This window comes from Labeo rohita, chromosome 24 (genome assembly GCF_022985175.1).
Source record: "Labeo rohita strain BAU-BD-2019 chromosome 24, IGBB_LRoh.1.0, whole genome shotgun sequence".
NCBI classification, from domain to species: Eukaryota; Metazoa; Chordata; class Actinopteri; order Cypriniformes; family Cyprinidae; genus Labeo; species Labeo rohita.
Genome location: NC_066892.1, coordinates 28,639,279 through 28,667,118, shown reverse-complemented (window position 1 = coordinate 28,667,118; position 27,840 = coordinate 28,639,279). Strand labels below are relative to the sequence as shown.

At 36.0% G+C, this 27,840-nt stretch overlaps 2 protein-coding genes across 4 annotated transcripts in view; one reads left to right on the top strand and one right to left on the bottom strand.

The window, feature by feature from the left end:
* si:dkey-192l18.9 (F-box/LRR-repeat protein 7) overlaps positions 1–14,298 on the top strand; it is a 45,523-nt gene extending 31,225 nt beyond the window's left edge. For both annotated transcript variants that reach the window (XM_051098701.1, XM_051098700.1), the window contains 2 exons: positions 7,013–7,603; positions 10,042–14,298. In XM_051098701.1, coding sequence (XP_050954658.1) covers positions 7,013–7,603; positions 10,042–10,778 — 1,328 coding nt within the window. In that variant the 3' untranslated portion in view covers positions 10,779–14,298. The remainder of the gene's footprint in view (positions 1–7,012; positions 7,604–10,041) is intronic.
* A 1,644-nt stretch (positions 14,299–15,942) lies between these two features.
* The window catches only part of itgb1a (integrin, beta 1a), a 36,410-nt gene continuing 24,512 nt past the window's right edge, over positions 15,943–27,840 (bottom strand). The window contains exons 7-17 of one of the 2 annotated variants that reach the window (XM_051098009.1): positions 27,412–27,567; positions 27,226–27,321; positions 25,373–25,462; positions 25,161–25,301; positions 24,860–25,062; positions 22,990–23,228; positions 22,657–22,879; positions 20,734–20,963; positions 20,448–20,614; positions 18,051–18,128; positions 15,943–17,497 (exon numbers count right to left, since the gene is read on the bottom strand). In XM_051098009.1, coding sequence (XP_050953966.1) covers positions 18,051–18,128; positions 20,448–20,614; positions 20,734–20,963; positions 22,657–22,879; positions 22,990–23,228; positions 24,860–25,062; positions 25,161–25,301; positions 25,373–25,462; positions 27,226–27,321; positions 27,412–27,567 — 1,623 coding nt within the window. In that variant the 3' untranslated portion in view covers positions 15,943–17,497. The remainder of the gene's footprint in view (positions 17,498–18,050; positions 18,129–20,447; positions 20,615–20,733; positions 20,964–22,656; positions 22,880–22,989; positions 23,229–24,859; positions 25,063–25,160; positions 25,302–25,372; positions 25,463–27,225; positions 27,322–27,411; positions 27,568–27,840) is intronic. The other variant, XM_051098010.1, reaches the window with a different exon arrangement.

Here is a 27,840-nt window from a genome sequence, read left to right as displayed (position 1 = left end):
TGGTTTGTTATGATAGGATATTTGGACGAGATGCAACTATTTGAAAATCTGGAATCTGAGGGTGCAAAAAATCTAAATATTGAGAAAATCACCATTAAAGTTGTCCAAATGAAGTTCTTAGCAATGCATATTACTAATCAAAAATGAACTTTTGATATATTTATGGTAGGAAGTTTACAAAATATTTTCATGGAACATGATCTTTACTTAATTTCCTAATGATTTTTGGCATAAAAGAAAAATCAATAATTTTGTTGGCTATTGCTGCAAATATACCCGTGCTACTTATGACTGGTTTTGTGCTCCAGGGTCTCACATGTACCATTCAGATACTAAATATGTATTTTTAAAATAATAATAAGTACCTTTAAGGTACTAGTATACACCCTTTCTAAAGGTACCAGTTGTATTTCATATGGAGTGCCCTCTAAACAGTCAACTTTAAACATCAAATAGTCAAGTAAACCAAACGCTCAATCATAACTAAAGAATTGTCATGTACATGTCACTGTGGCATGTTTATGTGACAGATGTGTGTTGAATTGCCTAAATGAGCCATGGCATGCATTATGTCTAACACTGGTTTTCAAGAGAGCGGGTCATTTAGCATCAGCGTTCCAAAGCGAGCCCGAATAAGCTTGGGGTCAAACATTGACTAAACAAAGGACGCATCCATAAACACTGGATTCTATCCAAAGTCTGCTCTATTATTTATAGAGTGCTTGAATAAACACATGGGCTTCTGAGACCAATGGTCATCATCATGTTTTTTTGTTCAGGAATCCTAAGTATGAAAGCCAGCGAGCTGAGTTGAGCCAGTCCTTTGAGTGGTTGGGATATTTGATGGGCAGTTTGGTAATGACCCATTACACCACAGTGGGAGCCAATCCTCCCCGGACTCGTTCCAGCTGCGAGCACCAAATCCATAGATACAGACTGTATTGCACGCTACGCGTCCCTAGGGAACCACGATACGAACGGACCACCCAGAATTGCAGATTTTGTTGCAGAGCAAAGCAGGGGATCTAGCGAATCCCCTCGGTGCCGTTCTCGAATCCTTAATCTTTCACGGTGTTTTCCTCTTTAAGCCTGAAGCTGATTGAATCCGTGAGCCGCTGCCGGTTGAGGCCGTTCGGAAAGCCTGCGCCGAAGGTCACGGGAGAAGTAATTCAGAACCCCTTCTGTAAAATTTGTTTACTCGGTCTGTCAGCTTGTGCTGCACTGGATTTTTAGGGCCGTTAGACAGCCAGCAGTTGCACAATCAAAACAGGCCCTGGTTTAATATATTGATATTATGCAAACAGCTCAGCCTGAGTGTATTTATAGAGCAAAAGTGGGAGCCGGTCCACAAATACCACAGTTGTCACAGATGCAAGACTGGAATAATAATCATAAGAAATGAATGCATCAGCAAGATTGTGCCAGCTGTTATGGTCTCCATTTATTCAGACTTTCCAAAAGAAACATGTTAATATGAACTAATAGATGAGACATTGGAACAGATTGTGATAAAACAGACACTATATTAGGACTTTTAAGGTTGAGCGAGTGCTGCATTCTCAGTACTCCCACCGGAGGTGCTGTAGTCAGCGTTAGTCTATGCTGTCGTCCTCTATGGTCAGCAGGAATCAATGATCTCTTATGTAACTGACATCCAACCTCTACTTCTGACTTAAAAGTACAAAAGAAAGTGTCTAGTAAACAATGTCATTGTTCTTCAAGCAAATATTGTATGGTTTGGAATACAGAGTTTTTTTAGTTACTTGAATAGATAGATAGCTTTAAAACAAGAAGCTTTAAAGCAGTGAAAAACAGTGTCAGTCTGCTTTCAATCAAAATTACAACTTCAGTTTCTACTATAAAGCAGCTCTCCAGTGTGTTTATGGGTTTACTCATGGACGTCTGACCTCGATGGACTGAACAGAAGAAATGAACTGGAGAAGATTTCAACATCAAAAGAAGGCGGAGCCCCAGAGCCACACCCACCTATTATATAATCACCAACTTTTCCATAAAGTTTACTTTAGCAAGCTGTTTTAAACTCCCGAAACAAACTTCAAACAAACTCTGCTGTGGCCTGGTTTTGTTTGGAATGACCTTACACTAATTTGTCCTTCGATTTACACTTGATGTAAATCGGATCTGTCCCTTACACAAAGAAAATATATTCAATATATCAAATTATCTAATGAATATTGAGAATATTTGTATGTATAATATGTTAAATATGTTTATTCCATGGAATGTCTGAATACTGGATTCTGATTGGCTGGCAGGTATGCAGTAAAACTGTTTAATGCACAGGTAGTTCCAACTCTCACTTGATGCACGCAAGTGTACATAGAGAGAGAGAGAGATTGGAGATCTCTCTCACCTTCTCTCTCTCTCTGTCGATCGAAAATTTACTGAAATAAATGCTATAATTCATTCAAATAAATGTGATCTTACCACACTATTTCATCTCTGTGTCTGATTTGAAGCGGGCAGAATGCTAGAGCTGCGTGTCTTTTTTTACTCATTTGGTCAAATATTGCTCTGCAAAGAGCAATACTACTTTTACCTTGGCTATAACTCGGCAAATGACCATGGAATAAGCAGGATAATCAATGGCTTGTCGTGCATTAAAGGATTTTAAATGCACTTAATGGTGCATTTAAAATCCTTTGATGGACGGCAAGTTGTTGATTATCCCTTACATAATATGTACAGTATGCATTAATGTCAAATCTAATTTTCACCATGTTGCTATGAGTTTAACAAGAAGAAAAAAAACTCTTCTCTTATATACCATCACACATATTTTCATATGCAAACAATGAAGTAAGATAAGTGTATGAATGTGTTTTTTGTACGCTTTTGTAAATTTATGGTTGCAAACACTGTCTATGCCTCCCTACACTCATAGTTTGTTTAATTCATTGACTGAAACAAGAAAAGACAACATGAAATGAAATATAAATTTGACACTTTGGAAGTATTTATTTATTTATTTCTGTAGATATCTTGATAATCTTGTTCTTTTGGTCAGGATAATTGTGTAATGGAAATCTGATATGCTATCTATGCTATCAGTTTGCTAACTGTTTTTATCTGTCTTGGATCAGTCTTGTAATGGCGTGGAACGTGGCTCTGGCTGAGTGTGTGTGTCTCTGTGAGGGTCTGGAGGGGTTTTGTGTAACTGTCTTCTGTCATGCTGAAGACATTTTGCTCCCTGGAGAGGGAGAGTCTGTGTATGTCATCATGACCTGGCTGTGAGTCAAACTGATCTCAGGTCAAGTCTGGAATACAAATCTCCTTGACTTACTGCACTTAAATGCACGCACACACACACACACACATATGTAAGAAACTACGGTAACACACAAATCTACACAGCAGAGGGCTTAGCGTGTCATTCATTCTCACATGAAGGAGGAAATGAGTCTGTCTGTCCTGTACGTGCAGTAAATCACTGTGGGATGACAGTCATGTGGATGTCACTGTCTCACTGTCTGGAGCAAAAGCATTTAGAGCCAGTAAATTCATCTGAAGAACAGTTCTTGGTACACTAAACTCAGCTTTTATTATATGCATCTGATTGACTGAACTGAAGCCAAAAACTAATGGCATGACATTCATTTTTGTCTGTATCTATTAATTTATTAATTAAACTGACATAAAAATGTCATTCATATATACATAGTTCAAGGCACATGGTTTTACATTTCTGAATTTTACAGTTTTTGTAAAGAGTTTATGTATAATGCATTATAAATAATACCATAATGTGCAATGCAATCTTTTCATAAATGATTATAACCAAAGTTTAAATGCACTATAATATTTGCAGATTTCTTTTTACATCTGAAACTGGTTGTTTGTCATGTCTGGGTATAAAGGTCTAATAGAAAATGTATTATAAACAAGGTTACAATTGTTCATGAGATCATAGAATGCAATATACAGGACATTATAAGGCCAAATCAGTGCATTAAAATACTTTTGTAATGCATTATATCTTATCATATATAAAGGTTTTAAGCGTTACCGTATTAATTAAGCTGGTCAAAAAGATCAGCTTAGAATCTTAATACCATAATGGAGAATTACGCCTCATTGAAAGAATAAAATCTTAACTTGAAGTTTAAAAGTGTATATAGATTAGATAGATGTTGCTAGCATTGTGTAGCACATTGATAACATGATTTAACAAGTTGTAAGCATGTTTTAGCATGATTAGCATGTTATTGGCATGATTCTAGCATGTTTTTAGCATTATTAGCATATTGCTAGAATGATTAGCATGTTGTTAGCATGATTCTAGCAGTGACTTCCCTGTTGAAAAAAACAGCGTAAACTGGTAGGTAGGTTTTGATGCTGGGATGCTGGGTAGGTAGCTTCTTATGGTTCTTTTAACATGATTAGCATATTGATTAGCATTATTATCATGTCGCTAGCTTGTTCATAACATGAATAGCAAGTTGTTTACGTGTTTCTAGCATGATTAGCATGTTGTTATCATTAGGATCTTTCTTGGGGTGCGTCTCAATCAGCTCCTTAGTTCCCGAGCTCATGAATCAGTCGATCGTGTACCCGAATTCGATCTCTGGTAAGTTCCCTGCTAACTGCACATTGGGACAGTGATCACTAGAATTCCAGTGACATCACTACGTACAGCGTCAATGGACAACATTGTAGAACGTCATCACTGGAATTAATAAACAACAGGCAGGACTTTAATATTATTTTTTATTCTCTTTAAACACATTGTTCCATTACATTTCAGCTGAATATTAAATTGTTGTTAATTAGATGTGTTCATTTCCTGTCTAGTGATGTGTGTTTATGTTGAAATATATTAAAAAATATTTACCGAGTGTGGTTTATATTTCCCGTTTCAGAAATGTGATGTTATTCCCGGTAAGGGAGCATAGTGTGCACCAATGCTCCCTAAAATTTGCGATGCATTGTGGGATTTTTCAGGGAGCAAACGTTCCAGTCCACTGGAAGGAATTTGCGATTGAGGCAGCCCTTAAAATGGCTGACTCCCTGATCAGTGCCCTGACTAGTGAACAAGGGAGCTGATTGAGACGCACCCTTGGTTTCTTTCAGTATGCTGGTGACCTCAAGTCAAGTTGAGCTTTATTGTCATTCCGCTACATGTGTGGACATACAGTGGAATGAAATGTCGTGTCCTGCAGGACCACGGTGCTACATAAATAAACATAAATATGAATGTACATACACTAGACGTAGAAACAATTTTTTAAACCTATACATGTAACTATACATATACTATAAATAATTGACTATACATACACATAACCTAAGACAGACTATACAGGTACTTTACATAATAACTGTGCATGATAATGTGCAGAAGAGGTATTTAAAGGTTAAGAAGCAACTAGTGCAATATGATTTGTGGTGCACTGACAAGTAAATATTTGTTAAGTCTTTATTAGGTCCTTGTAACATGGAGTGTTAGATCCTCCTATGATAGCGCCACATTCATAGTCATTGAGCTTTTTGGTGTACGTTCCTTCTACTGTAAATGTTTGTGTAAGGAGTCTGTTTGGCTGTATGCTTGATTTTATGCACCTGTTGGTAATAGTAGCCAAAGTAGCCAAACCTGTAAATTAGAGAGTGGCGTCCACATACTTTTGGCATTATAGTCTGTATTAAATTCTTCTTGCTGCGCTTCATCTGGAATAAAAAATATACACCGAAGACTGTTAATGTAGCGTTTATAAATGCAATCTTGCATGCAAAAAGTAGCTTGCAGAGGAAAATTCTGCTTAGGCTTATCCATCATGTCACCGAAGTTCCTTCCTAAAGAAAATTTCCTGTTCAGAAAGCATCATTTCACATAAACCCTCACTTCCTCAGAAGGACCATCCTGAAGCTTAGCAAAGAGCCATTAATCCAGAGTTTAGGGACGGGAATCCATGAATCCAGAAGACAGACTTTGGAAATGTTTTGCTCCCATTCTCTCATCCTTTGTGCTCATTTTTGTGGAGGAGGCTTGACAAGGACGTGAAATAGAGAGGAAGGGAAGACAAGAGCTTATTATAAACGTTTTTTCCCCTTAATATTTCTCCTCATTATCTTTCAGTTTACGACTGGCTTACGAACCGGTTTCCTAAACGGAAATCTACACAGTAAAACGGTTCAGCCCCACACTGACCTGTGGAGACATCAGTTGTGTAACTGCATATATGATTTATAATTTATGTAATAGATTATTTTTGCTATACTGATATGTAACATGTGCTCACTTTGAAACTACGTGGAAAGCATAGTATTCAGTGAATTTAAAACAAAGTGGTATGTGCAATAACACATAACCCTGATGTTGGTAATACCTTTTTTTAGCTTCAAGAACACATTTCCAGCAAAACTTTTTTAGCCAGTTTGTGTCAAAAAGAAAACAAAAATACAGACAAGGCGTCCCAGTGGCAATCCACGGTTATGATGAGATTTATCAGAGAGCTCTTAAGCTATCTGCCGTACCACCCAGTCTTCCTCTTGATCTTTTTCAAATCAGTGAAACATCTGCAAAGAATGAAAGCTTCAGCATTAACAGAGACTCAAGCGTGGCAAGCACTTTAAGTGCACACAGTGCATTTGAGATAAACTTGACACTTTTATCAGCGTCCAATAACGAGATATCAAAAACAGTTTTGAGAACAAAGAGCCCAAGAGCGTCGCTTCAGTTAACACCATTTGTGCTAAACGTGTTTCTCAATCCAGCTGATGGCTTCCATATTCAAGATCCTTTGTGCTTCTAGACATTTAATGCATTATCAGATTCTTTCCTAACAAGAATCAGGTTCTCTTTTACCTTTATACAGTAAATTACATTATTTTACATCTTTATTCTGAGTTTTAGACAGTATTTAATTGAAATTCTTCAGTGACAATACTTTGGTATTTCTCAAATCTGACATGCATTTGCTTTCCATTGAATCTCTTTGATGTGTAGTTAAAATAATTGAGATAAAGAGACATATTTTTTTTCTTTTTCTTTCAGATTCGGACCTGAGCATGAGGACGCTTAGCACTCCCAGTCCCGCTCTCATTCTGAAAAGCCCTCCTCAAACCGCCCCAAACGGCCATGAAACATCATCCACGTCTTTTAACGTCACTGGTGAAACGGTCGCCCTGGTTCACCCGCCTCCAGGCACTCGCTCACGGCCTTCCAAAGTTCCTCCCATCGCCCTCATTGATATCCTGCCCGATCCTGTTTTACTACACGTCCTGTCATACCTGTCCACCCCTCAGCTGTGCCGCTGCGCTCGTGTGTGTCGCCGCTGGTATAACCTGGCTTGGGACCCGCGGCTCTGGAGTGCCATTCGTCTGACCGGAGAGCTGCTGAACGCTGACCGGGCCCTCAAGGTGCTGACCCATCGCTTATGTCAGGACACTCCCAACGTCTGTCTGACCCTGGAGACCGTGGTGGCCAGCGGCTGCCGGAGGATGTCGGATCGTGGGCTGCGTGTGGTAGCTCAGTGCTGTCCAGAACTGCGGCGTTTGGAGGTTGCAGGCTGCTATAATGTGTCCAACGAAGCAGTGTTTGATGTGGTGTCCCAGTGTCCCAGTCTGGAACACCTAGACGTATCAGGTAATATTGACAGACTTTGCAGCTGGTGACGCCATATGGCTTTGGGTGAAGCTCATGAAACCTGTCAAGAACGTGATAAAATGAAAATATTTCACTCTAGTTGAAAAGAGAAAATTAGAAATTTATATTTTGAAAGAAAATTATAAAAAGCCCATGTTAGCACAATTTTTAACCATATTTTATGACAAAGGATTTAATTCTCTGTAATTAGTAAAAATGCCATTTATATTACACAATATTTTGGTTTCGAAAAGGCGTTGTGGAAACGTTAGTTTTACATTACGGTAATGAAAATCTAGTAAAAAATGGAAATTTAAAAAATAAATGGCAGAGTGAAAAAAATCTAATTTATATTTGTTTTTGTCTTTAGATTTTGGGGAGAAACATGACCTCAGAATGTTTCTTTGGGTGAATCTCATTAAAATTATAAATTATATTTTACATGAAACTGAAGCCTATATTAGGACAATGTTTAACCATATTTGATGACATTTAAAGTATGTATTTCTCTTTAATTAGTAAAAAACAAATGTTAGAAAATGCTATTTATATTACATTATATTATGGTTTTGAAAGGGGATTGTGGGAACTTTGGCTTTTTAGCACAGAATTTACATTAAGATGGTGAGAATTTAGGAAAAAATTGAAATTAAAATGAAAAGAAATGGCACAGTGAAAAAAAAAATTATATTGCATTATATTATGGAAAAGGGATTGTGAGCATGGAATTTACATTATGTAAATGAGAATTTAGGAAAAAATGAAACACAGTGAATAAAAGAATAGCACAGTGAATAAAAAAATGCTATTTATATTTGTTTTTGTCCTTAGATTTTACATGACCTGAATATTTCTTTGGTTGAATATCATAAAAATTAGAAATTATATTTTACAAGAAAATAAAGCCTGTATTAGGACAATTTTGGGCATTTAATTCTCTTTAATTAGTTTAAAAAAAAGTTAAAAATGCAATTTATCAGCATGGAATTTACAGTAATGAGAATTTGGGAAAAATTGGAAATTTAAAAAAACAAAAAAAAAAAAAATGGAACAGTGAATAAAAAACAAAACAAAAACAATATATATTTGTTTTTGTCCTTAGATTTTGGGGTGAAACATGACCTCTAAATATTTCTTTGGGTGAATCTCATTATAGTTAGAAATTATATTTTGCAAGAAAATTTTGGGTATTGGGAACTTTGGCTTTTTAACAGGGAATTTACATTACGGTAATGAGAATCTGGGTGAAAACTGAAATGAGAAAATGGCACAGTGTCAACTATGTTTAAACTATGGAACTATGTTTTGATTTTGGGGTGAAATATCACACATTTAATTGCAATACACATTTAGTTTATTTTCAATAAATCTCATATGTCTTGAGGTGAGACAAACCACTAAACCATGCATTGTTGTAGATTTACAATATTTTTAAGATTTTCAAAATTCTAAGTGTTGCACCACAGGTGGGCTGCAAACGTATGTATTTGCATGGCACATCCATTACCTGGTCAACGAGTAAAACATGTTATGTCTTGATTATTTTCAAGAGCTCTTGTGATGGATTAGCTGCCATTATGCATCAGAATACCATGTTTGGTTGTGGATTTATTCAGGGAGTAATTCATAGTGGTGAGGTTTTTTCTGGGAAGGCTGGGAAAAACATTATGGGATCTAGGAATCGCTGCCAGTCTTTCAGTCTTTCTCTGGGGGAAGGTGAGGCCTGCTCGCTTTTGAAAGATGGACTGCTAACCTCAACCGAAGAGTGAGAGTCCGTCTGCTCAGTTCATCGTACGAGTCACACACTGTACAGTTATTCATCATGCAGAGGGCACAGCATGCGTCCTGCTTTCCACGAGTAATACACCCTTTGTTGCAAAAGTATCCTACATTTCTTGTGGTTACATTTACTTTTAAAAGCAGGTAGTATAACTGTAATAGGAGCAAAAACAGAAACTGCCTGGGTTTTGTTCCATATGAGGTTTCTGGATCTTATTTCTTTATTATTTTTCTCTGTTTTCTCCTATTTTATTTGGCCTAAATTCACCTTATTTCATTAATTCACCTCGATTTAAAAACCTGATGCAGACTCTAAATTTCAGAATTTTAAAGTAGTTTTATTTGACTCTTTTCCTGTTTCCCATGTGACATTTCCTTTTTCTCAGCGATCTGCACAGTTGCAATGCAGGATTTTGATTTATGGCTTGAAAAAGGATCAAAACAACAGGAACTGGTGCTCATATGTATGTTTAAGGACATCTTTAAAAAAACAAGAAATGGTCTGATGATTTTTATATAAGACAGGAATAGTAAATAATGTTCCCGTCCTGAGAGGTCAAAACAGTTATGTGGACAAAATCAGACCAAACAACCCGATATTCATATATAACTTTTCTAGTCATAAACTGTAATAATAACAATATCCCCCTTTCCCTAAGGCTGTCCTAAAGTGACCTGCATCAGCCTGACGGAGGAGGCGTCTCTACAGCTCACACCTCTACATGGACAGCAGATCGGCCTGCGATACCTGGACATGACAGACTGCGTATCACTGGAGGACGAAGGCTTGAGGACCATCGCATTTCATTGTCCGCGTCTCACACACCTCTACTTACGGCGTTGCAGCCGCCTAACAGACGAGGCCATGCGACAGCTAGCACTGCACTGCACCGCGTTACGTGAGCTTAGCCTGAGCGACTGCCCTCTGATCGGAGACTTTGGCTTACGTGAGGTTGCTCGCCTGGAGGGCCGACTACGCTATCTGAGCGTGGCACATTGTATGCGCATAACAGACGTTGGACTGCGTTATGTAGCGCGCTACTGTCCGCGGCTCCGCTACCTGAATGCGAGGGGATGCGAGGGGCTAACGGACCAGGGTTTGAGCCACTTAGCTCGCAACTGCCCCCGATTGCGGTCTATAGATGTTGGTCGCTGCCCGCTGGTGTCGGACGCTGGGCTAGAAGCGTTAGCACGTTGTTGTGAAGGGCTACGAAGGCTGAGTCTGAGGGGCTGTGAGAGTTTGACAGGGAGAGGGCTCATGGCGCTAGCAGCGGGATGCCCCGAGTTGCAGTTACTAAATGTACAAGAGTGTGAGGTGCCACCTGAGGCACTTCGACTGGTCCGACAGCACTGCAGACGCTGTGTAATCGAACACACCATACCTGCTTTCTACTGAGGGGACAGGTTGGGGACGCCAGAGGTGTCGACCTCTGAAAAACAGATGTTTATACTTTTTGCATTCCTTCGACTGCCTGATGAGACGCAACAAGGTGGATGTGTCTCAAGACCTAGTGCAAGAGTGCTCAGTCATTCTCCTGGAAGGCAACTCATGCAGAGTTTTTCTCCAACACACCTGACCGAAGGTTTCTAGTAAACCTGACTGTTATTGGATGGTTCAAATGTTTAATTTGGGTTGGAGCTAAACTCTGCAAGACAGTGGCCCTCTAGGAGTAGGAAAGGACACCTGTGACCTAATGAATCAGTTCAATGTCTACTGCAGTGTTTTCCAACCTTGTGCCTTGAGGCACACTAACAGTACACCGTTTGGATACCTCCCTTATCTAAAATTCTGGGGCAACTTATGGGTGTCAAACCCTGCTCCTGGAGGATCACTGTTATGTAGAGTTTAGCTCCAACAACACCTGCCAAGAAGTTTCAAGTAATCCTAAAGAACTTAATGAGCCTGTTCAGATGTGTTTAATTCAGGCTGAATCTAAACTTTGCAGGACAGTGGACCTCCAGGGTCAGGAAAGGTCACCCTGATCTAGTGAGCCAACTTGTCATCTACTGCAGTGTTTCCCAACCTCGTTCCGGAGGCACACGAACTACACATTTTGGATGTCTACTTTATCTGACCCATCCATTTTAAGTCTAGGAGTCACTACTAACAAGCTGATTTGATTCAGGTGTATTTGATTAGGAAGAGTTTAAGAAATGTGCACTGTCTCCACAAACAGGCATGGGAAACACTGGCCTACTGAAATTCTGGAGCAACTCACAGAAGTTTGCAGTAATCCTAAATACTTTGATCAGCTTGTTCAGAGTTTAGCTCCAACTTGCATCAACCCACCTGCCTGAAAGTTTCTAGTATGCCTAGTAAGACCTTGATTAGCTGATTCAGGTGTGTTAAATTAGGGTTAGAGCTAAACTCTGCAGGACATGTGTACTGTGTCTCCATTAACTTGTTTGGGGAACACTGGTCTCCCGCCTACTAAAACTTTGTGGCAACTTTGGGTGTCAAACCCTGTTCCTGGAGGATAACTGTTCTGCAGAGTTTAGCTCCAACATACCTGCCAGGAATTTTCTAGTGATACTGAAGACCTTGATCTTGAGCTTGTTGTGTTTATTTTTTAGGTTGGATTTAAACTTTACTAAAAGGTGGCCATTTGAGAGCAGGATTGAACACCCCTGATCTAGTTAGTTCTCTTGCTGTTTACTGCAGTGTTTCCCTATCCTGTTATTGGAGACTCACTCACAATATACATTTTGGATGTCTCCCTTATCTGACCTATCAATTTCAAGTCTTGGAGTATCTATTAATAGGCTGAATCTAAGCTCTGCAGGATAGGTCACCCCTGACTTTGTGAGTCAATTTGTTGTCTGCTGCAGTGTTTCCCAACCCTGTTTCTGGAGGCACACCAACAGTACACATTTTGGATGTTTCGTTTATCTGATACGTAACAAGCTGATTTGATTGTGATGTCTTTAATTAGGAAGAGTTTGAAAATGTGTACTGTGTCTTCATGTACTTGCTTGGGAAACACTGGTCTCCTGCTTACTGAAACTCTGGGGCAATGTTTGGCAGAATTTAGCTCTAACACACCTGCCAAGTATTTCTAATGATACTAAAGGTCTTGATAAGCTTGTTCAGATGTGTTTAATTCAGTCTGGAGTTAAACTTTACTGGAAGGTAGCCCACTGGGAGCAGGATTGGACTCCCCTGATCTAGTTAGTTGACTTGCAGTGTTTCCCTACCCCAGGGACTGGGCAACTTCGGTCCTGGAGGGCCACTGTCCTGCAGGGTTTAGCTCCAACCTAATCCAGCATACCTGCCTGTAGCTTTCTAGTGGTCTTGAAGACATTGATAGCTTGTTCATGTGTATTTGATTAGTGTTGGAGCTAAACTCGCAAGACAGTGGACATCCAGGACTGAAATTGCACAACCTACCCTACCCTGTTCCTGGAGGCACACCAGCAGTATACATTTTGGATGTTTCCCTTATCTGACCCATCAGTTCGAAGTCTTGGAGTATCTACTAATGAGCTGATGTACTGCTAGCAGGCTTGGGAAACACTGGTCTCCCACCTACTCTGGGGCAACTCCAGGGTGTCAAACTTTGCTCCTGCAGAGTTTAACTCCTTCCAAGTTTCTAAAGACCTTGATAAGCTTGTTCAGATGGGTTTAATTTGGATTGGAGCTAAAGTCTGCTGGAAGGAGCAGGACTGGAAAGCCCTGACCTAGTGAGTTGACTTGCTGTCTACTGCAGTGTTCCCCTACCTTGTTCCTGGAGGCTCATCAGCAGTATGCATTTCTGATGTGCATCTAATCTGACCCATTCATTTCAGGTCTAGGAGACTGTACTAATGAGCTGATGACCTGAATCAGATCGGTCTGATTAGAAAGAGTCTAAAAATGTGTACTATGCCTCCTCAAACAGGCTTTGGAAACACTGGTCTCCTGCTTACTGAAACTCTGGGGCAACTTAGGGGTGTCAAACTCTGTTCCTGGAGGACCACTGTCCTGTACTACACACCTGCCAAGAGGTTTCTAGTGATCACAAAGGCCTTGATTAACTTGTTCAGATGTGTATTTGGGTTGGTGCTAAACTCTGCTGAAATGTAGCCCTCCAGAAGCAGAATTGGACACCTCTGACCTAGTGTGTTGACTTGATGTATACTACAGTTCTGGGGCAAGTCAATGGTAAACCTAATTGAACACACCTAAACCACCTAATAGAGTCTTCAGGTGTACTAGGAAGGTCTGGACAGGTGTGCTGGAGTAAGTTAGAAATAAACTGCAGGACGGAGGCCCTACAGGAATGAGATTTGACATCAATGGACAAATAAGCAGCATTTTAAGCCTAACCACACATATGATTGATGCAACACTCACAATTTTGACAGTAGCATGTCAAAGGCAGTATCTTAGGTTTTGAGACACATCCGGTGCGTAATGTTGCTTCTTGCAGAGCTGTATCATGCTGTTGTAATAAAAAAAAACAAAAACAATAAAAAAACTACATGACATATAGCATAATATTTATCACATGAAAGAGATGCATTATTGTCACTGTACGTCACCAGTAAGCTGGTGTTTCCTAGGTGTCTGAACTATGTTTATTTGAGTTGATTTATGTATTGTTTTCTACAAAAGCTCTTTAGCTGGTTGTCTATGTTCAGAGTCCATCCATTACATGGTTAATGTTAAACTTTAAACTATTCATTTAGTTACATGGAATCTTCCTAGTTTTCTTCAGAAAACTCATATTTGATTTCAAGAGACCGACTTGGTTCAAAATAACGAGGAAATATGGGCATTTGCACTTTAAAGGGCATTACTGACAATCTCGAAATGATCTAAAAGTCTTAGAAAGTCTTTATTTCATATCCCAGCTAACGCTAGTCAAGGATTACGTGAGATTTGTAAAGGTTTCATTTTGTGAAAGCAATATGTTGCTGCTAAAAACACTCAATAAAGGGCTACTTATTTAAAATTATACGTTCTTTCATTTGTTGTATCTATGGAACTATTGGGAAAGTGACAAGTGTAACACACATGCAAACAAAGGAAAGTTCCTTAGTCAACATAATGCAATGAATAGTTATCCATGGGGAAGAAAGCTGCTTCCAGACAGGAAGGTTAAAGCCTTGTGGCAAGCATCCAGATATCAGTTAGGACTTCCTTTGCAGTTCTTTGAGAGATTAGATATACTTGAATGAGATATTATTAGGGAGATCCAAACTCTTGCTTGCTCACACCAATGAGCTCAGTGACACATACAGATTTCCACCCTAAATAAATCCTTAGTAAGAACCATCAGCAGCTGGACCTAAGAACATCTTGACTTGAGTCAGGCGTGCATTACCCTCACGATAGCCATAATCGTGATTTATTTCATTGTTAGTATATGAATCACTACTACACAAACAAATGGATCATGAAATAGCAAAGATGAAATCAATTACTCAGTAAGATGGATGGTAAATATGTGGTTGTTGTTGCAGCGGAGTCATGTGAGGCACTTGTCCTCTACACGTGAGTGTGCCATCAGCTGAACCGCACAACTTCATTTTGCTTGCATGGGTAGGAAAAAAACCATCTGTATATCAAAAAAAAAACAAAAAACTAAAATACAGAGGTAGTGTTATCAGAGTGCATGGGTAGGAAAAAAACAAGCAAACCATTAATGTTTTAAAAAGTAACTTGCTGACATGCCAGTGCTTGTTCATTAAAGATCAGTACAATTAGTAACAGGCTGTTTCTAATATAAAGCTAATCAGTTTGCAGTCATGTGGTTTCCACGTGACCACATGGGGCTGATCTGGTGAAAGGTCCCCTCAGTGTGATCTGTAAATGAATAGAGAACAGCCTGAAACACAAGTGTGTTGTGAATGTAGCTGTCAATCATTGTTCTGTGGTCATAGTCAGTGTTTGAATGAATCGTGTAGTGGTACAATAAGTCCACTCTTACTGATACTTTCAGAGTCAATGGTGCTTAACTAATGGATCCTGTTCTCTCTCTCTCTCTCTCTCTCTTTACAATCGCGTTTTGTTCTAGACAACTGTAATTATCATCTTCTGCTGCCCTCTGTTGGTTAATATCTGTTTCTGCACTTAATTTAAACTCAAAATGGAGTACTTGTAGGCCTATATATAGATATTTAACATGTTTCATCAAAAGTGTAATAAAAAATATCAACTTAATCCAATCCAATCCAGTCCAGGTAATCCAGTAAAATAGTGAGTCAAGAAAGAGATGTTAAACAGTTGATATTTCAGATCCATTCATAACACTGGAAATGCAAAGCTGATCACGTGGGAAATAATGTTTTGTATTTTAAGTGAAATTGGAATTTTGTTACATCTTGTAGGTCATCCTGCTATTCTATTCACAATGTACTAAATACAAGTTTCATAGAGCAAAATTGGTGTAGTATGCTATTCTTAAGTTATATTAGATAATAATAATAATAATAATAATAAGCAGTCAAGTGACATTTTTGTTTATTTAAACGTCACAAAGATTATGATTATTGATATTGTTATAAGCACACCTATCAGTATCACACAAACCTTTCTGATGTCTACTAAGCTTGAAAAAAAAAAACACATGATCACAGTCTTTTAGATTTTGTTTTAATAAATAAATTCAAAATTGCAATACTGAGAAAATCAGAAAAAGGCACTTAAAAAAAAAAAAAAGAAAGTCAAGCTGGTAGATTGGCTGTTGTGGCAGGCCATCTGTTTGTCATCCTTCAGCTTGATATTTGAGACCCTGGACCACAAAACCAGTCATACGAATCAATTTTCTGAAATTATGAGATTTATACATCATACATATGCAATCCATATTACTAATCAAAAATTAAGTGTTGATATATTTACGGTGGGAAATTTACAAAATATCTTCAAGGAACATGATCTTTACTTAATATCCTAATAATTTTTGGCATAAAAGAAAAATCAGTAATTTTGACCCATACAATGTATTGTTGGCTATTGCTACAAATGTACCTGTGATACTTATAACTGTTTTTTTTTTTGGTCCAGGGTCACATTTATTATTTTGTCAAGCATCCCTGTAAATTTAAATGATTCAGTCTGCTTATGTTCAGTTAAAATAAGTAAAAATAAAGGGTTGTTGTACCTTTGCGTATATGATATGAACATTTAAACACAAAACTACACTAATTCTTCCGTTTTTCCAGATAATTGTCTTAACAACAAAGAGCTTTATCTTTGACTTCAAATATGCAAATTACAATGTCCTTTTTCTTTTTCGTTTAAAACACTACCTGAAAACATATTTGAAATCTGTAGGTATCAATAAGTCTGCCCATTTCTAATGAGCAGTTTAAGGACATTTGTCTACAAACTACAGGATATCACCTGAATACACTGATACTCATCAAGAGCCGCATAATTCAACAAACAGTCCTTCATAACATATAAAATACACAGACATTTTCAGCTGAACACAAGACACGTGTCATAATGATTTCCTAAGAGCAACAATAAGTGAGAAATAAGCTGCACTAAAAACAAAGAAACAAAGACATTTTTGGCATGAAATGCAAGATGTGTCTGACAGTAAGTGAATATGCATAGATTATTAACATATCAAACTCAAACTTACATCAGCCCAAAAAAAAAAAAAAAAAGAAATCACATATACATCAGTAAATAGCCAACATATGACTGATGACAAAGTTTAAATGCAGAAAGAACATGATGGAATATTAACAAAAATGTATATGATGTTTTTAAATGTTTTTGCAATTTTTGAATGGTTCAAGGATCCATTTGCACTGCAGCTTAAAGTAAAACACTATGCAAAGGCACAAATATCTGTTCTGTTTGAAAAGGGCAAATGTGTGAATGTACACAGGGTTTAAAAGAGAAACGGATGTAAATAAAAAGACTATACAAACTGTACATGTTTGCAAGGGACGAGAGGCAGCCAGTCTTTCATAAAATACTACTACAGAGCTACAATACTGTTCTAAAAGAATGACATACATTGGGAAAATAAACAATTTAAAGGAAAACTAAGGATATCTGCAAACCTATCCCTTCCAAAACATTCATTTGTGTGATACCCATGTCCATTATTTGCCTTCATATTTGGGGTTGATCACAGTTGTGACGGCACTCTTGTAGATGGGGTTCTCTCCCTGTGAAACACACAAAAATAAGATTTATTAGAAAAAACAAAACAAAACAAATCACCAAATATACAGCACAAAACTTGCTACAGCATGTCAGCATGTCATCTAAATGAATTTGCACCCCAAGAAAGTGCAATAAACGTTGGATTAAAATGGTTAAAAAAAACATACAAAAAAAACAACAAAAACAAATCAAAACAAAAAAACATGCAGCTAGCCTATACCACTCATATTTAATAACAGAATTTTGATAAACATTAATATCCAGTGAAGAAAAGCAAATTATAAAGTCAAATGCTCATTAAATATGACACAGCATTGTCAATTAGTGATATAAACACTTTATAAAGACACAACATTTTGTATCAACGATGGGAAAATAAAAGGTTTATAAATAATGATAAATCTAAAGGCATTTAAATATAATTATGGTATTTTAGAAATGATATACAAAACAGTAATCAAACAATTGTGAATTGTAATCAGGTACAAACACACACACACACACACACACACACACTGGAAAAAGGCCATGCAGAAAGAGGAGAGGTATACAAACTTATAGAGCCACAGCTTTACGTCCATAGTTTGGGTTCTTGAATTTATTAATAGGGCTCTTGTAAATTGGATTCTCTGTCTGAGAGTGGACAGGGACAGTCAACAGATCAACCACAGATGAAGCAACAGAAGAGATGAAATTATGGACAACAAATAGAGAACAAAAAGGATGGAAATCACAGAGAGATGGAAAGATGATTTCATGAGGATGAAGGAAAATAGGAAACAAAGCATGCATATGGAGTATAAACAAAAACACAACAGAAGGTTTAAAAAAAAAAAAGCCACAGTAACTGCATAAAACATGGTTAAACCCAGAAAAATAAAATTAACGAGTCTTTTGTCCCAACAGTTGCCACGAAAGCTTTTTTATTTAAGTCTGAATTTGAAAATTCAGAAATTAACAATTTTCAAAATCGTATAAATTAGAATAAAAAAACATTTATTTGTGACCCTGGACCACAAAACCAGTCTAAAGTATCACGGGTATATTTGTAGCAATAGCCAACAATACATTGTATGGGTCAAAATGTCCTATTTTTCTTTTATGTCAAAAATTATTAAGATATTAAATAAAGATCATGTTCCATTAAGATATTTTGTACATTTCTTACTGTAAATATATCAAAACATAATTTTGGATTAGTAATAGGCATTGCTAAGAACTTCATTTGGACAACTTTAAAGGCAATTTTCTCAGTATTTTGATTTGCACCCTCAGATTACAGATTTTCAAATATTGTCGTATCCTAACGAACCATACATTAATGGAAAGCTTATTCATTCATTCATCAATTTCAAAAAATTGACCTTTATGACTGGATTTGTGACATTGTCACATTTAAGTAAATTATACTGGTTATAAAAATGTTTGATCAAGTTGAACTTTCTGCTCTAAAACCTCCTACAGGGGTTTTGTGTACCTGTTACAACACTGAATAAGTACCTTATTACAGCCCTAAATACAGTCACACCACATTTCCTGTGAATCAGCAGATTTTGACCTGTGCTTGGCTAATAATGCCCTTGTGAAAACAAGCACACTTCTGCATACTTTAGTCTACTTTTTACAGAAATAATATACTTAAAGGGATAGTTCACCCAAAAATGAAAATTCTGTGAAAAATTCTGAGTAATTAATGACAGAATTTCTACATATACAGTCTACATTCTACATATACATATACATTTCTACATATTTATATGTGACCCTGGACCACAAAACCAGTCATATAGGTCCATTTTTAAAAATAAAAAGATTGAATAAATAAGTTTTCCATTGATGTATGGTTTGTTAGGATAGGACAATATTTGGCTGAGATACAGCTGTTTGAAAATCAGAAATCTGGAATATATTGAAAAAATTTCCTTTAAAGTTGTCCATATGAAGTTCTTAGCAATGCAAAAATTAAAAATCAAAAATTAAGTTTTGATATATTTACGGTATCTTCATGGGATCTTTACTTAATATCCTAATGATTTTTGGCATAAAAGAAAAATCGATAAGTTTGACCCATACAAAGTTTTGTTGGCTATTGCTACAAATATACCCGTGCTACTTAAGACTGGTTTTGTGGTCCAGGGTCATATATGTAAATTCATAATTACTTCTGTTGTCTTTGAAATATGGTTAAAGTGCACAAACATTAATGGTAAACTATAATATTCTTTAATGTCATTTGTATTGAAACTTGTATGTATATACTCGTAATTACACAGTTGTAATTTAGTACATTTAATATACCGTATATTAACTTTAATTGTAGTTTTTAATAACACTACAGTTAAAATTATAATCAAGCACCTGACATGTGCCTTAGTATGTTAGTCAACACATCAAAATAAGTGTAAATAATTTTTTTCTTTAGGTTTCTCTTGATTTTCTTTAAAGCATGACAAAAAGATGATTAAAACAATGATTTAAAATGTACTTGGAATGTGCATTATTTGACATTATTACAAAGTGCACTTTTAAATGTACTTAAGTGTGTTAAATAGTCCTGAAAGTGTCTCTATGTGGCCTTTTATTTACTTAAAATTCTATTATCAGCAGATTTTTAAAAATACACTTTTGAGAACTGAAGTAAACTGCATCTAGCCCACTTCTTTTTCACAAGGTTGATGCATGTACACACACATATACGCTCAAAGAGTGAGCCAGCAGAGGGCAGCAGTGCATCATCCTGACTGACCGCCGCTGCCCACGACACACCCAGAAAAATCAGGCCCTGAAAATCCAAAAGCCTTTCCTTTTACTTCCACAGCTGCCTTAAAATCCAGACGGCTCTCCTAAAAATGGAGCGCTCATAAAGAGGAAAACCACACATCTGATTCAACAGTCTTGGAATTTTGGAAAGATTAAAAACAAATAGAATAAAAGAAAGGTTTCTTTTCTTACCGTGTCCCACTTGGCGTTCATCTTCTCCTTCTCGAACTTAGCGAACTCACGGCGGTCGTGAATGATCATGAGCAGCTTCCAGATCAGGAGCAGAGCTAGACCAATCAGAACGATGCCTGTGACCACGCCCGCTACGATGGGGATGATGTCAGGACCCGCCGGACACTCTGCCAAACGAATCGCGCGTCACGTCATTAAAGTATACAAACACTCATGCACAATACAAGCAACACAAACTCAGATATTCAAACCATGGCTCTTATTTTGTTTTAATACAAAGCCTCACCTAAAGTCTCCACCACATGCACCTCCTTCTCCGTGTTGTTGACGGCGTAGGTGTAGTAGAACCAGCAGTCGTTGGCGTCTCTCTCCTTGCAGTGCATGAGGGGGAAGGCCTGCACCGGCTGAGGGAGTTTATCTCTATCCTTCACCTTGATGAGGTTAAAGTAGCTACAGTCTCTCTCACACGTGTCTTTCTTCTCTCCTGTGCCGAACGCACGGCACTGCACACACTCCCTGAGACAGGAAAGAGCCGTTAACATGTTTAGTCAGTGTGAATTGTGAAACACACTTTGGATTTTTTTTGTAATATATATATATATACTAATAATGCATTGCTTAGAAACTGTGCAAAGAAACAGCGCTGGTATTGACAAATAATGAAAAAATTGCTGAATATATAACAATAGTTGCCCATACAGCAAAATTTAAAAGTATATTTTAAAATATTAAAAAAATGGCCAAAAATTATAACTAATTTAGATGTTAAAATATATTAATATAGACTACCAGTCAGTTACAATAATTAATATATGTGTGTATATATATATATATATATATTTTTTTTTTTTTTTTTAGAAGTCTGCATTTATTCAATCAAAAATACAGTAAAACATTACTATTGTGAAATATTAGTACAATTTAAAACAACTGTATTTTTTTTTTATTTTATTTATCCCAAACATTACAGTAGTGTCTCGTTTTCTACAAAAATATTCTAGTTTTCAACATTGCTAATAATCAGAAATGTTTCTTGAGCAGGAAATCAGCATATTACAACGATTTCTGAAGGATCATGTGAAAATTCAGCTTTGATCATAGAAATAAATTACATTTTAACATACATTGACTTAGAAAACATTTTTTTTTTAAATTGTAATGATATTTCTTAAATACAATTACTGTTTTTACTGGATTTGTCCCATAAAAAAAAAAATATTATTTTAATTATTCTTTTAATTAATTATCCTTAATTATTCTACATTTTTGACAAGTAGCATCAGGCATTTATGTATCTACACAACTATCTTTGTATGTATTTACCCAGCTTATATCCAAACAGATATATTTTTATTTGCAAAGAATATTTAAGTGTCAAATTTAACCCTAAGATAAAAAGAAATATGAAACTGTTTTTTTGTTTTGCATTGTGAAGATTATTAACATTGTCTTTAAAGTATACTATAAATATAAATTTTTAAAAGACTGTTTTTTGAAGTACATTGTTTTGGTATTTGACGGTTTGAAAAAAATAATATATATATATATATATATATATATATATATATAATTAATATATAATTAATAAATATAAAATGTACACACACACACACACACATATATATATATATATATATAAAACAGTCATTTAAAAAAAACATTTGCAAAACGTAATTTGAAGTACATTTTCTGACATGTTTTTGAATTTGAATGTTTAAACAAAATATTTAAAATTTGAAAAAAATATTTGTGCAGTGCTGTCTACTATGGAAGCCCATTTCCACTGCCACTGAATAATAAAAAAAAGATTATTGCGACTTTTTATCTCACAATTCTGACTTTTTCTCAGAATTGTGAGATATAAACTCACAATTTTTTTTTTCTACTCAGAACTGGACTTTATAACTTGCAATTGCGAGTTTATATCTCACAGTTCTGAGAAAAAAAGTCAGAATTACAAGTTTATATAATAAAGAAAAAAGGTCATAATTGTGGGATGAAAAAAAAAGTAGCAATTACCTTTTTATTTTATTTTTTATTTAGTGGCAGAAATTGGCTTCCACAGTTTACACCATATATTTATATTTAAAAATATATATATTTTCTGTTCACCTGCATATGATGTGTTATATTCAGCATTTGTGCGTATATTGAATGTAGTTTTATATGTCACACATTATGTACACAGACGTGTGTGTTTTCCACTGACTTGTGTTCAGTACAGACTCCGGGGCAGGTGGGGCAGATCTCACAGGTGGGCCCCTGGAACTTGGGGTCGGTGCACCTGCAGGTCCCGCACTCACAGATCCCTCTGCCGTTACAGATCTGCTTGTTGGAGGCTAAGCAGGTGGAAGTGTCTAGAGAGCAGTCGCACGCGCTTCCTGTGTAGTTAGCGTCACAGATACACACCCTGCACTCACAGCGGCCGTGTCCTACAGGAAAAAACATCACCTTAACAACCGTCTTCCTCTAGTAATGGTCTGTTGAGTGGTGTATTGTAGATGTATTGGTCTAAAAAGAAAACAACTTCCTGTTTCAGTACCTCCACAGAGTTTATTATTGGAGCGGTCGCAGTTGAAGTTGTCGCACTCGCAGAATTTGCCGCTGTAGCGTTCTTCGGGATTGTCCCGTTTCTTGCACTCGCAGGTGCCGCACACGCACTCGCCGTTATTGCTGCAGATGTCCGTGCTGTTGTCCTTGCGGCAGTTCTTGTCCAGGTCCTCGGTAGACACCTCGTCTTTTCGACATTCACACTGCCTGCCAACACGGCCCTTATTGCACCTGAAGGAACACAGAGAGAACACAGCTCACATTTACTCACATATAAAGTCTTTTAAGTTTCTTACTTTCATGTTTATGGGTCAAAAGACAAAAGGAAAATCAAAGTGTAATGCACCTTCTTTCTCCTGTGAATTGGAATATATCCTCTTTTTTTTCTCTTTTCATACACCGTAATAGTTCATATACCAAAATATAACAAATACATTTTTTAAACAAATATCATTTACACCAAAGATTCAGTTTTTTTTATTTACCCCCTAAATCAACAAAAACAGTATTTTTGATTAAACTAATTGATTAAATCATTGTGAAATTATTTTCATTGTATCGTCAATGATGTGAATGAGACTTTTTTTTATTTTTGTTTATTGCGTATGGGAATTCTGGAGGAAAATGTGCTTAATCTTAGATGAAAAACAAGGATGAAAATTAGAAATGTTGCAAAAAATTGTCAAAATGACAAAAGTATATAACAAAATTACTAAAACTCAAACTAAAATACTCAAACTACTTTTTTCCTGTGCATTAGAATATACATTTTTTCATTTAGGTCATATACAAAAAAATATTTTTTACAAAGCTTGTTTAAGATTCAGTGGTTCTTTAATATTTAACCCTATAATCAACAAAAACAGAATTTTAAATAAGGTAAAAATCTATTTTTGTTTTGCATTGTGAAATTATTTTCAGTGACATTGTATCATCAATAACGTGAGTGAGACCTTTAATTTATTTATTTATTTATTTCTGAATGCATTGTTTATTGCACACAGGAATTCTGGAAGAAAATGTGCTAAATTTGTATGAAAAAAGGTCCTAAAATTAGTCTTCATTTCATGCAATATATATTGTTCATTGCTGTTATTGTTAACTAAAGCGATTAGTTGGAGTACTAAAATTACTAAAACTTAAAATAAATAATTAAATAAATAAATGAAAGCTAAATAGAAATAAAAAAAAAACCTCATAAAAATACACCAAAAAATAACAAATAATTTTTTGCACCATTTTTTTTTTTACAAATACTATTTACATCAAAAATTCATTTTTTTGTATTTAATCCTAAAATCAACAAAAAACATTCTTTTAAATGAAGTAAAAAATGTTTGTTTTGCATTGTGAAATTATTTTCATTGACATTGTGTCATCAATAATGTAAATGAAACTTTTTTTTTAACTTTCATTTTATGCAATATATATAGTTAATTATTGTTATTGTTAACTAAAACTATTAAACATAATTTTTATTAACTGAAAAAAAGCTGACAAAAAACATATATGACCAAATATAATAAGATTAGAAATGTTGCAAAGGCTTATTAAAAAAGGCTAACAGTTTGTTTTTCAAGCTGAAGTACTAAAATTACTAAAACGTAAAATAAAGCTAAACAGAAATTAAAGGACTCATGAAAATGTAACAAAATTACTAAAATGCAAACTAAGTAAAATTAAGGTTGAAAATGTAAACAAAATTGTAATTAAGTTAAAAAAGTTTAATATAGGAATGTTTTAAGCTGAGTATTCGCAACTTGCTTTGCTTTCCATGAAAACACATTAAATGCAATTTAGTCGTTAAACAAAGATGTGTTTTTCTAGGCAAACGCAGGACTGTTATGTGAGGTCAGTCTCACCTGCAGGCTCCGCACTCAAACGTCCCGTTGCCGTTATGACACAAGTCACTGTTCTTGATGCCGTGCTTGTGACATTCGCACTCGCAGATGAAATTGAGCATGATCTCCACCTCCTCAGTGAAGCCCAGCGGCTTGATCTTAATGGTTTCAGGTTTGCCTTGTTTGGGGCAGCCTTGAGCCGTGATGTTAATGTTGAACGATACCTGGGAATACATTGGAAACAGAAAGCGGCTCAGAAACAGCAGGCTAGCGGTTTCTGCTACGGATGATGGAAAATACATTTGTGTTGATTTGGCCTCACCTCGTCTCCAATAGAGATGTTCGAGCACTTCCTTCCATTTTCTCCCTCATTCACGACCCCGTTCTTACAGCGTGATTGATAGGTGATGGTCACTCCTTCAGGAAGCTTACTGTTCTCAAGAATCACCTCTGAGGAAAGAGACTGAGAGAAAACAGAAATCAGTCCAATTCCTTTAGACGGCAGATATTTATAAAGAAACTTTATCGACTCACATTGTAGGCATCAACGATCAGATTGATAACATTGCTGGAGTTTGCCGAAAGCGTCCCCACTGCAGACTTAGGGATCAGGTTTTTAAGTTCCTGTGGAAAGAGAAAAAAAAACATCCATGGATCTTCAGCACAGGGACACAGGGTGTTTGTTTTACAACAGTCCTGTTAAACTGCAGACAGGAACTCTAAATTATGACCTTGGCGTTCGGATCATTCCAAGCTGGGAAACTATCTTGGGCTTGTGGCTTTCCAAATACAGACAAGCTGGATTCAAACTGTTCAGATGCCTGAGTGTTTTAGTCTCACAGCAGGGAAATATGTGATATGGAATTTCACCCTACAATTCATCCATTTGTAACACACAGCTATGGCTCTTTCAGTGTAAGTCTATGGGATTTTGTCACCTGTTTTTTCACTCAAGAGGTGAATAGGCGAAGTCTGATCACTTAGTAAAGTAATAGCATATCTCGCCCAAACAGGTCACATCCCATTCAGGAAAAAAAAGAAAATGTGATGAAAATATATTTTAATATATGTGGCTAAATTATATTTTGTAAACAGTGAAACTGAATTAATATGAATATATTAATATCAACCTTCATATACCAAATTACATTATAAAATGTATTTCAGAGGTAAGTACATTTACATGCATTGCATTTACATGCAAATATGGATATACTAAAGATACAAAATAGATTTGAAATGATTAAATAATGTTTAAATGTTGTATATTGTAATACTGAATTTTTGGAAAATTGTAGGGAAATTGTAAAGTATGTTCCTGGGTTAAAATATACAGAGATAAAAAGACAAAATATATTTCTAAATGGTTAATTAAAAAAAAAAAAAAAATTATATATATACACACACACTACCGTTCAAAAGTTTGGGGTCAGTAAGACTTGTAATAGTCTTTAAAGAAGTCTCTTATGCTCATCAAGGCTGCATTTTATATTTCTAAAAATATAGAAAAAAAACAGTAATATTGCAAAATGTTTTTACAATATAAAATAATGTTTTTTTTATTTTAACATACTTTAAAATAGAATTTATTCCTGTGATGAAAAGCTGAATTTTTATCAGCTGTTACTCCAGTCTTAAGTGTCACATGATCCTTCAGAAATCATTCTAATATGCGGATTATTATTAGAATGATCAATGTTGGATAATATCAACAGTTGTGCTGCCAAATATTTTTTGGAACCTGTGATTTTTTTTTTTTCAGGATTCTTTCATGAATAACAAGTTTAAAAAGTACAGTGTTTATTCAAAATATAAATATTTTATAACAATGTAAATTATTTATTATTAACTTTTAATTAACTTTTAATTATTAACTTAATACATCCTTGGTGAATAAAAGTATTAATTTCTTAAAAAAAAAAAAAAAGAAACAATAAAAATGTACTGACCCCAAACTTTTGAACGGTAGTGTATGTATGTGAGTGTGTGTGTGTGTATATATATATATATATATATGTATACACACATACACATATTTTAGAAAATGTAGATTATTAGGCCATGTATTGTATAATTTGAAATATATATTTGATTTTGTTTTTGCTCTATGGGATGATTTACATAATCATTCAAGCAACAATGTTATATGCTTGCATTTAATCCTTTTATGATTTTTGATTTCAAATCCAACAAGCACCACAAAGTTTCCTAAATTTTGACGACAGCCCAGGTGGAAACTTTTACAAACCAAAAGCTGGCTTTTCTATGACCAAATGCAAGGAAAATGAAAAATTCTTACAGGGTAAGAAGCTACAAGCTCCAGACAGAGAAAAATATGAGTGTTTCAGTTCCATACACATCATTACAATAATCATCTGTGGACCTACTTTGTAAACAGGCTGAAACTCCTCCGTAACTGCAAAGATGGTCTGGATGTTGTTTTCACTCAGTTTCTGAACCAGGTGGGCGATGGACGGGTAATCCTAGTCAGGAAAGGAAATGAAAGCTCTTTTAAATCTGTTAAACTTCCAATAGTCTGGTCTGGAAATCACCTGATGATTTTCTATACGTACGTAATAATGGCTCATGGTGTACATGTTGTTTTCTAAGTGGCATTTCCCATCATTAGGAAGCACAATTCCACCTAGTTTGCCATCGCCGGCAAAATGGAAACCTGCGTCTGTGGAGAAAACCAATAAACGAGTGACGTTTCTCCAGCCGATGTGCTCCTGAGAAAAAACAACAGGAAGGAGGAGAAAAATGAGGCCAAGGGATACAAAGAGTGAGCTGAAAGTACAAAAACAGACTGAGGACACAACTGGCTATACTTATAAAGTCTGAAAATAACCAAATAAGAACACGGGTCTTTCAGGGTTTTCACTGCCTTTTGGACGTCATAAACAGTGAAAAATCAAATGAAAATCAAATAAATATAAAAGCCTGTTTCCAACCTGTTTCCAAGTTTTTACCTTAGATTTCTGAGTTTATATCTCGCAATTCTG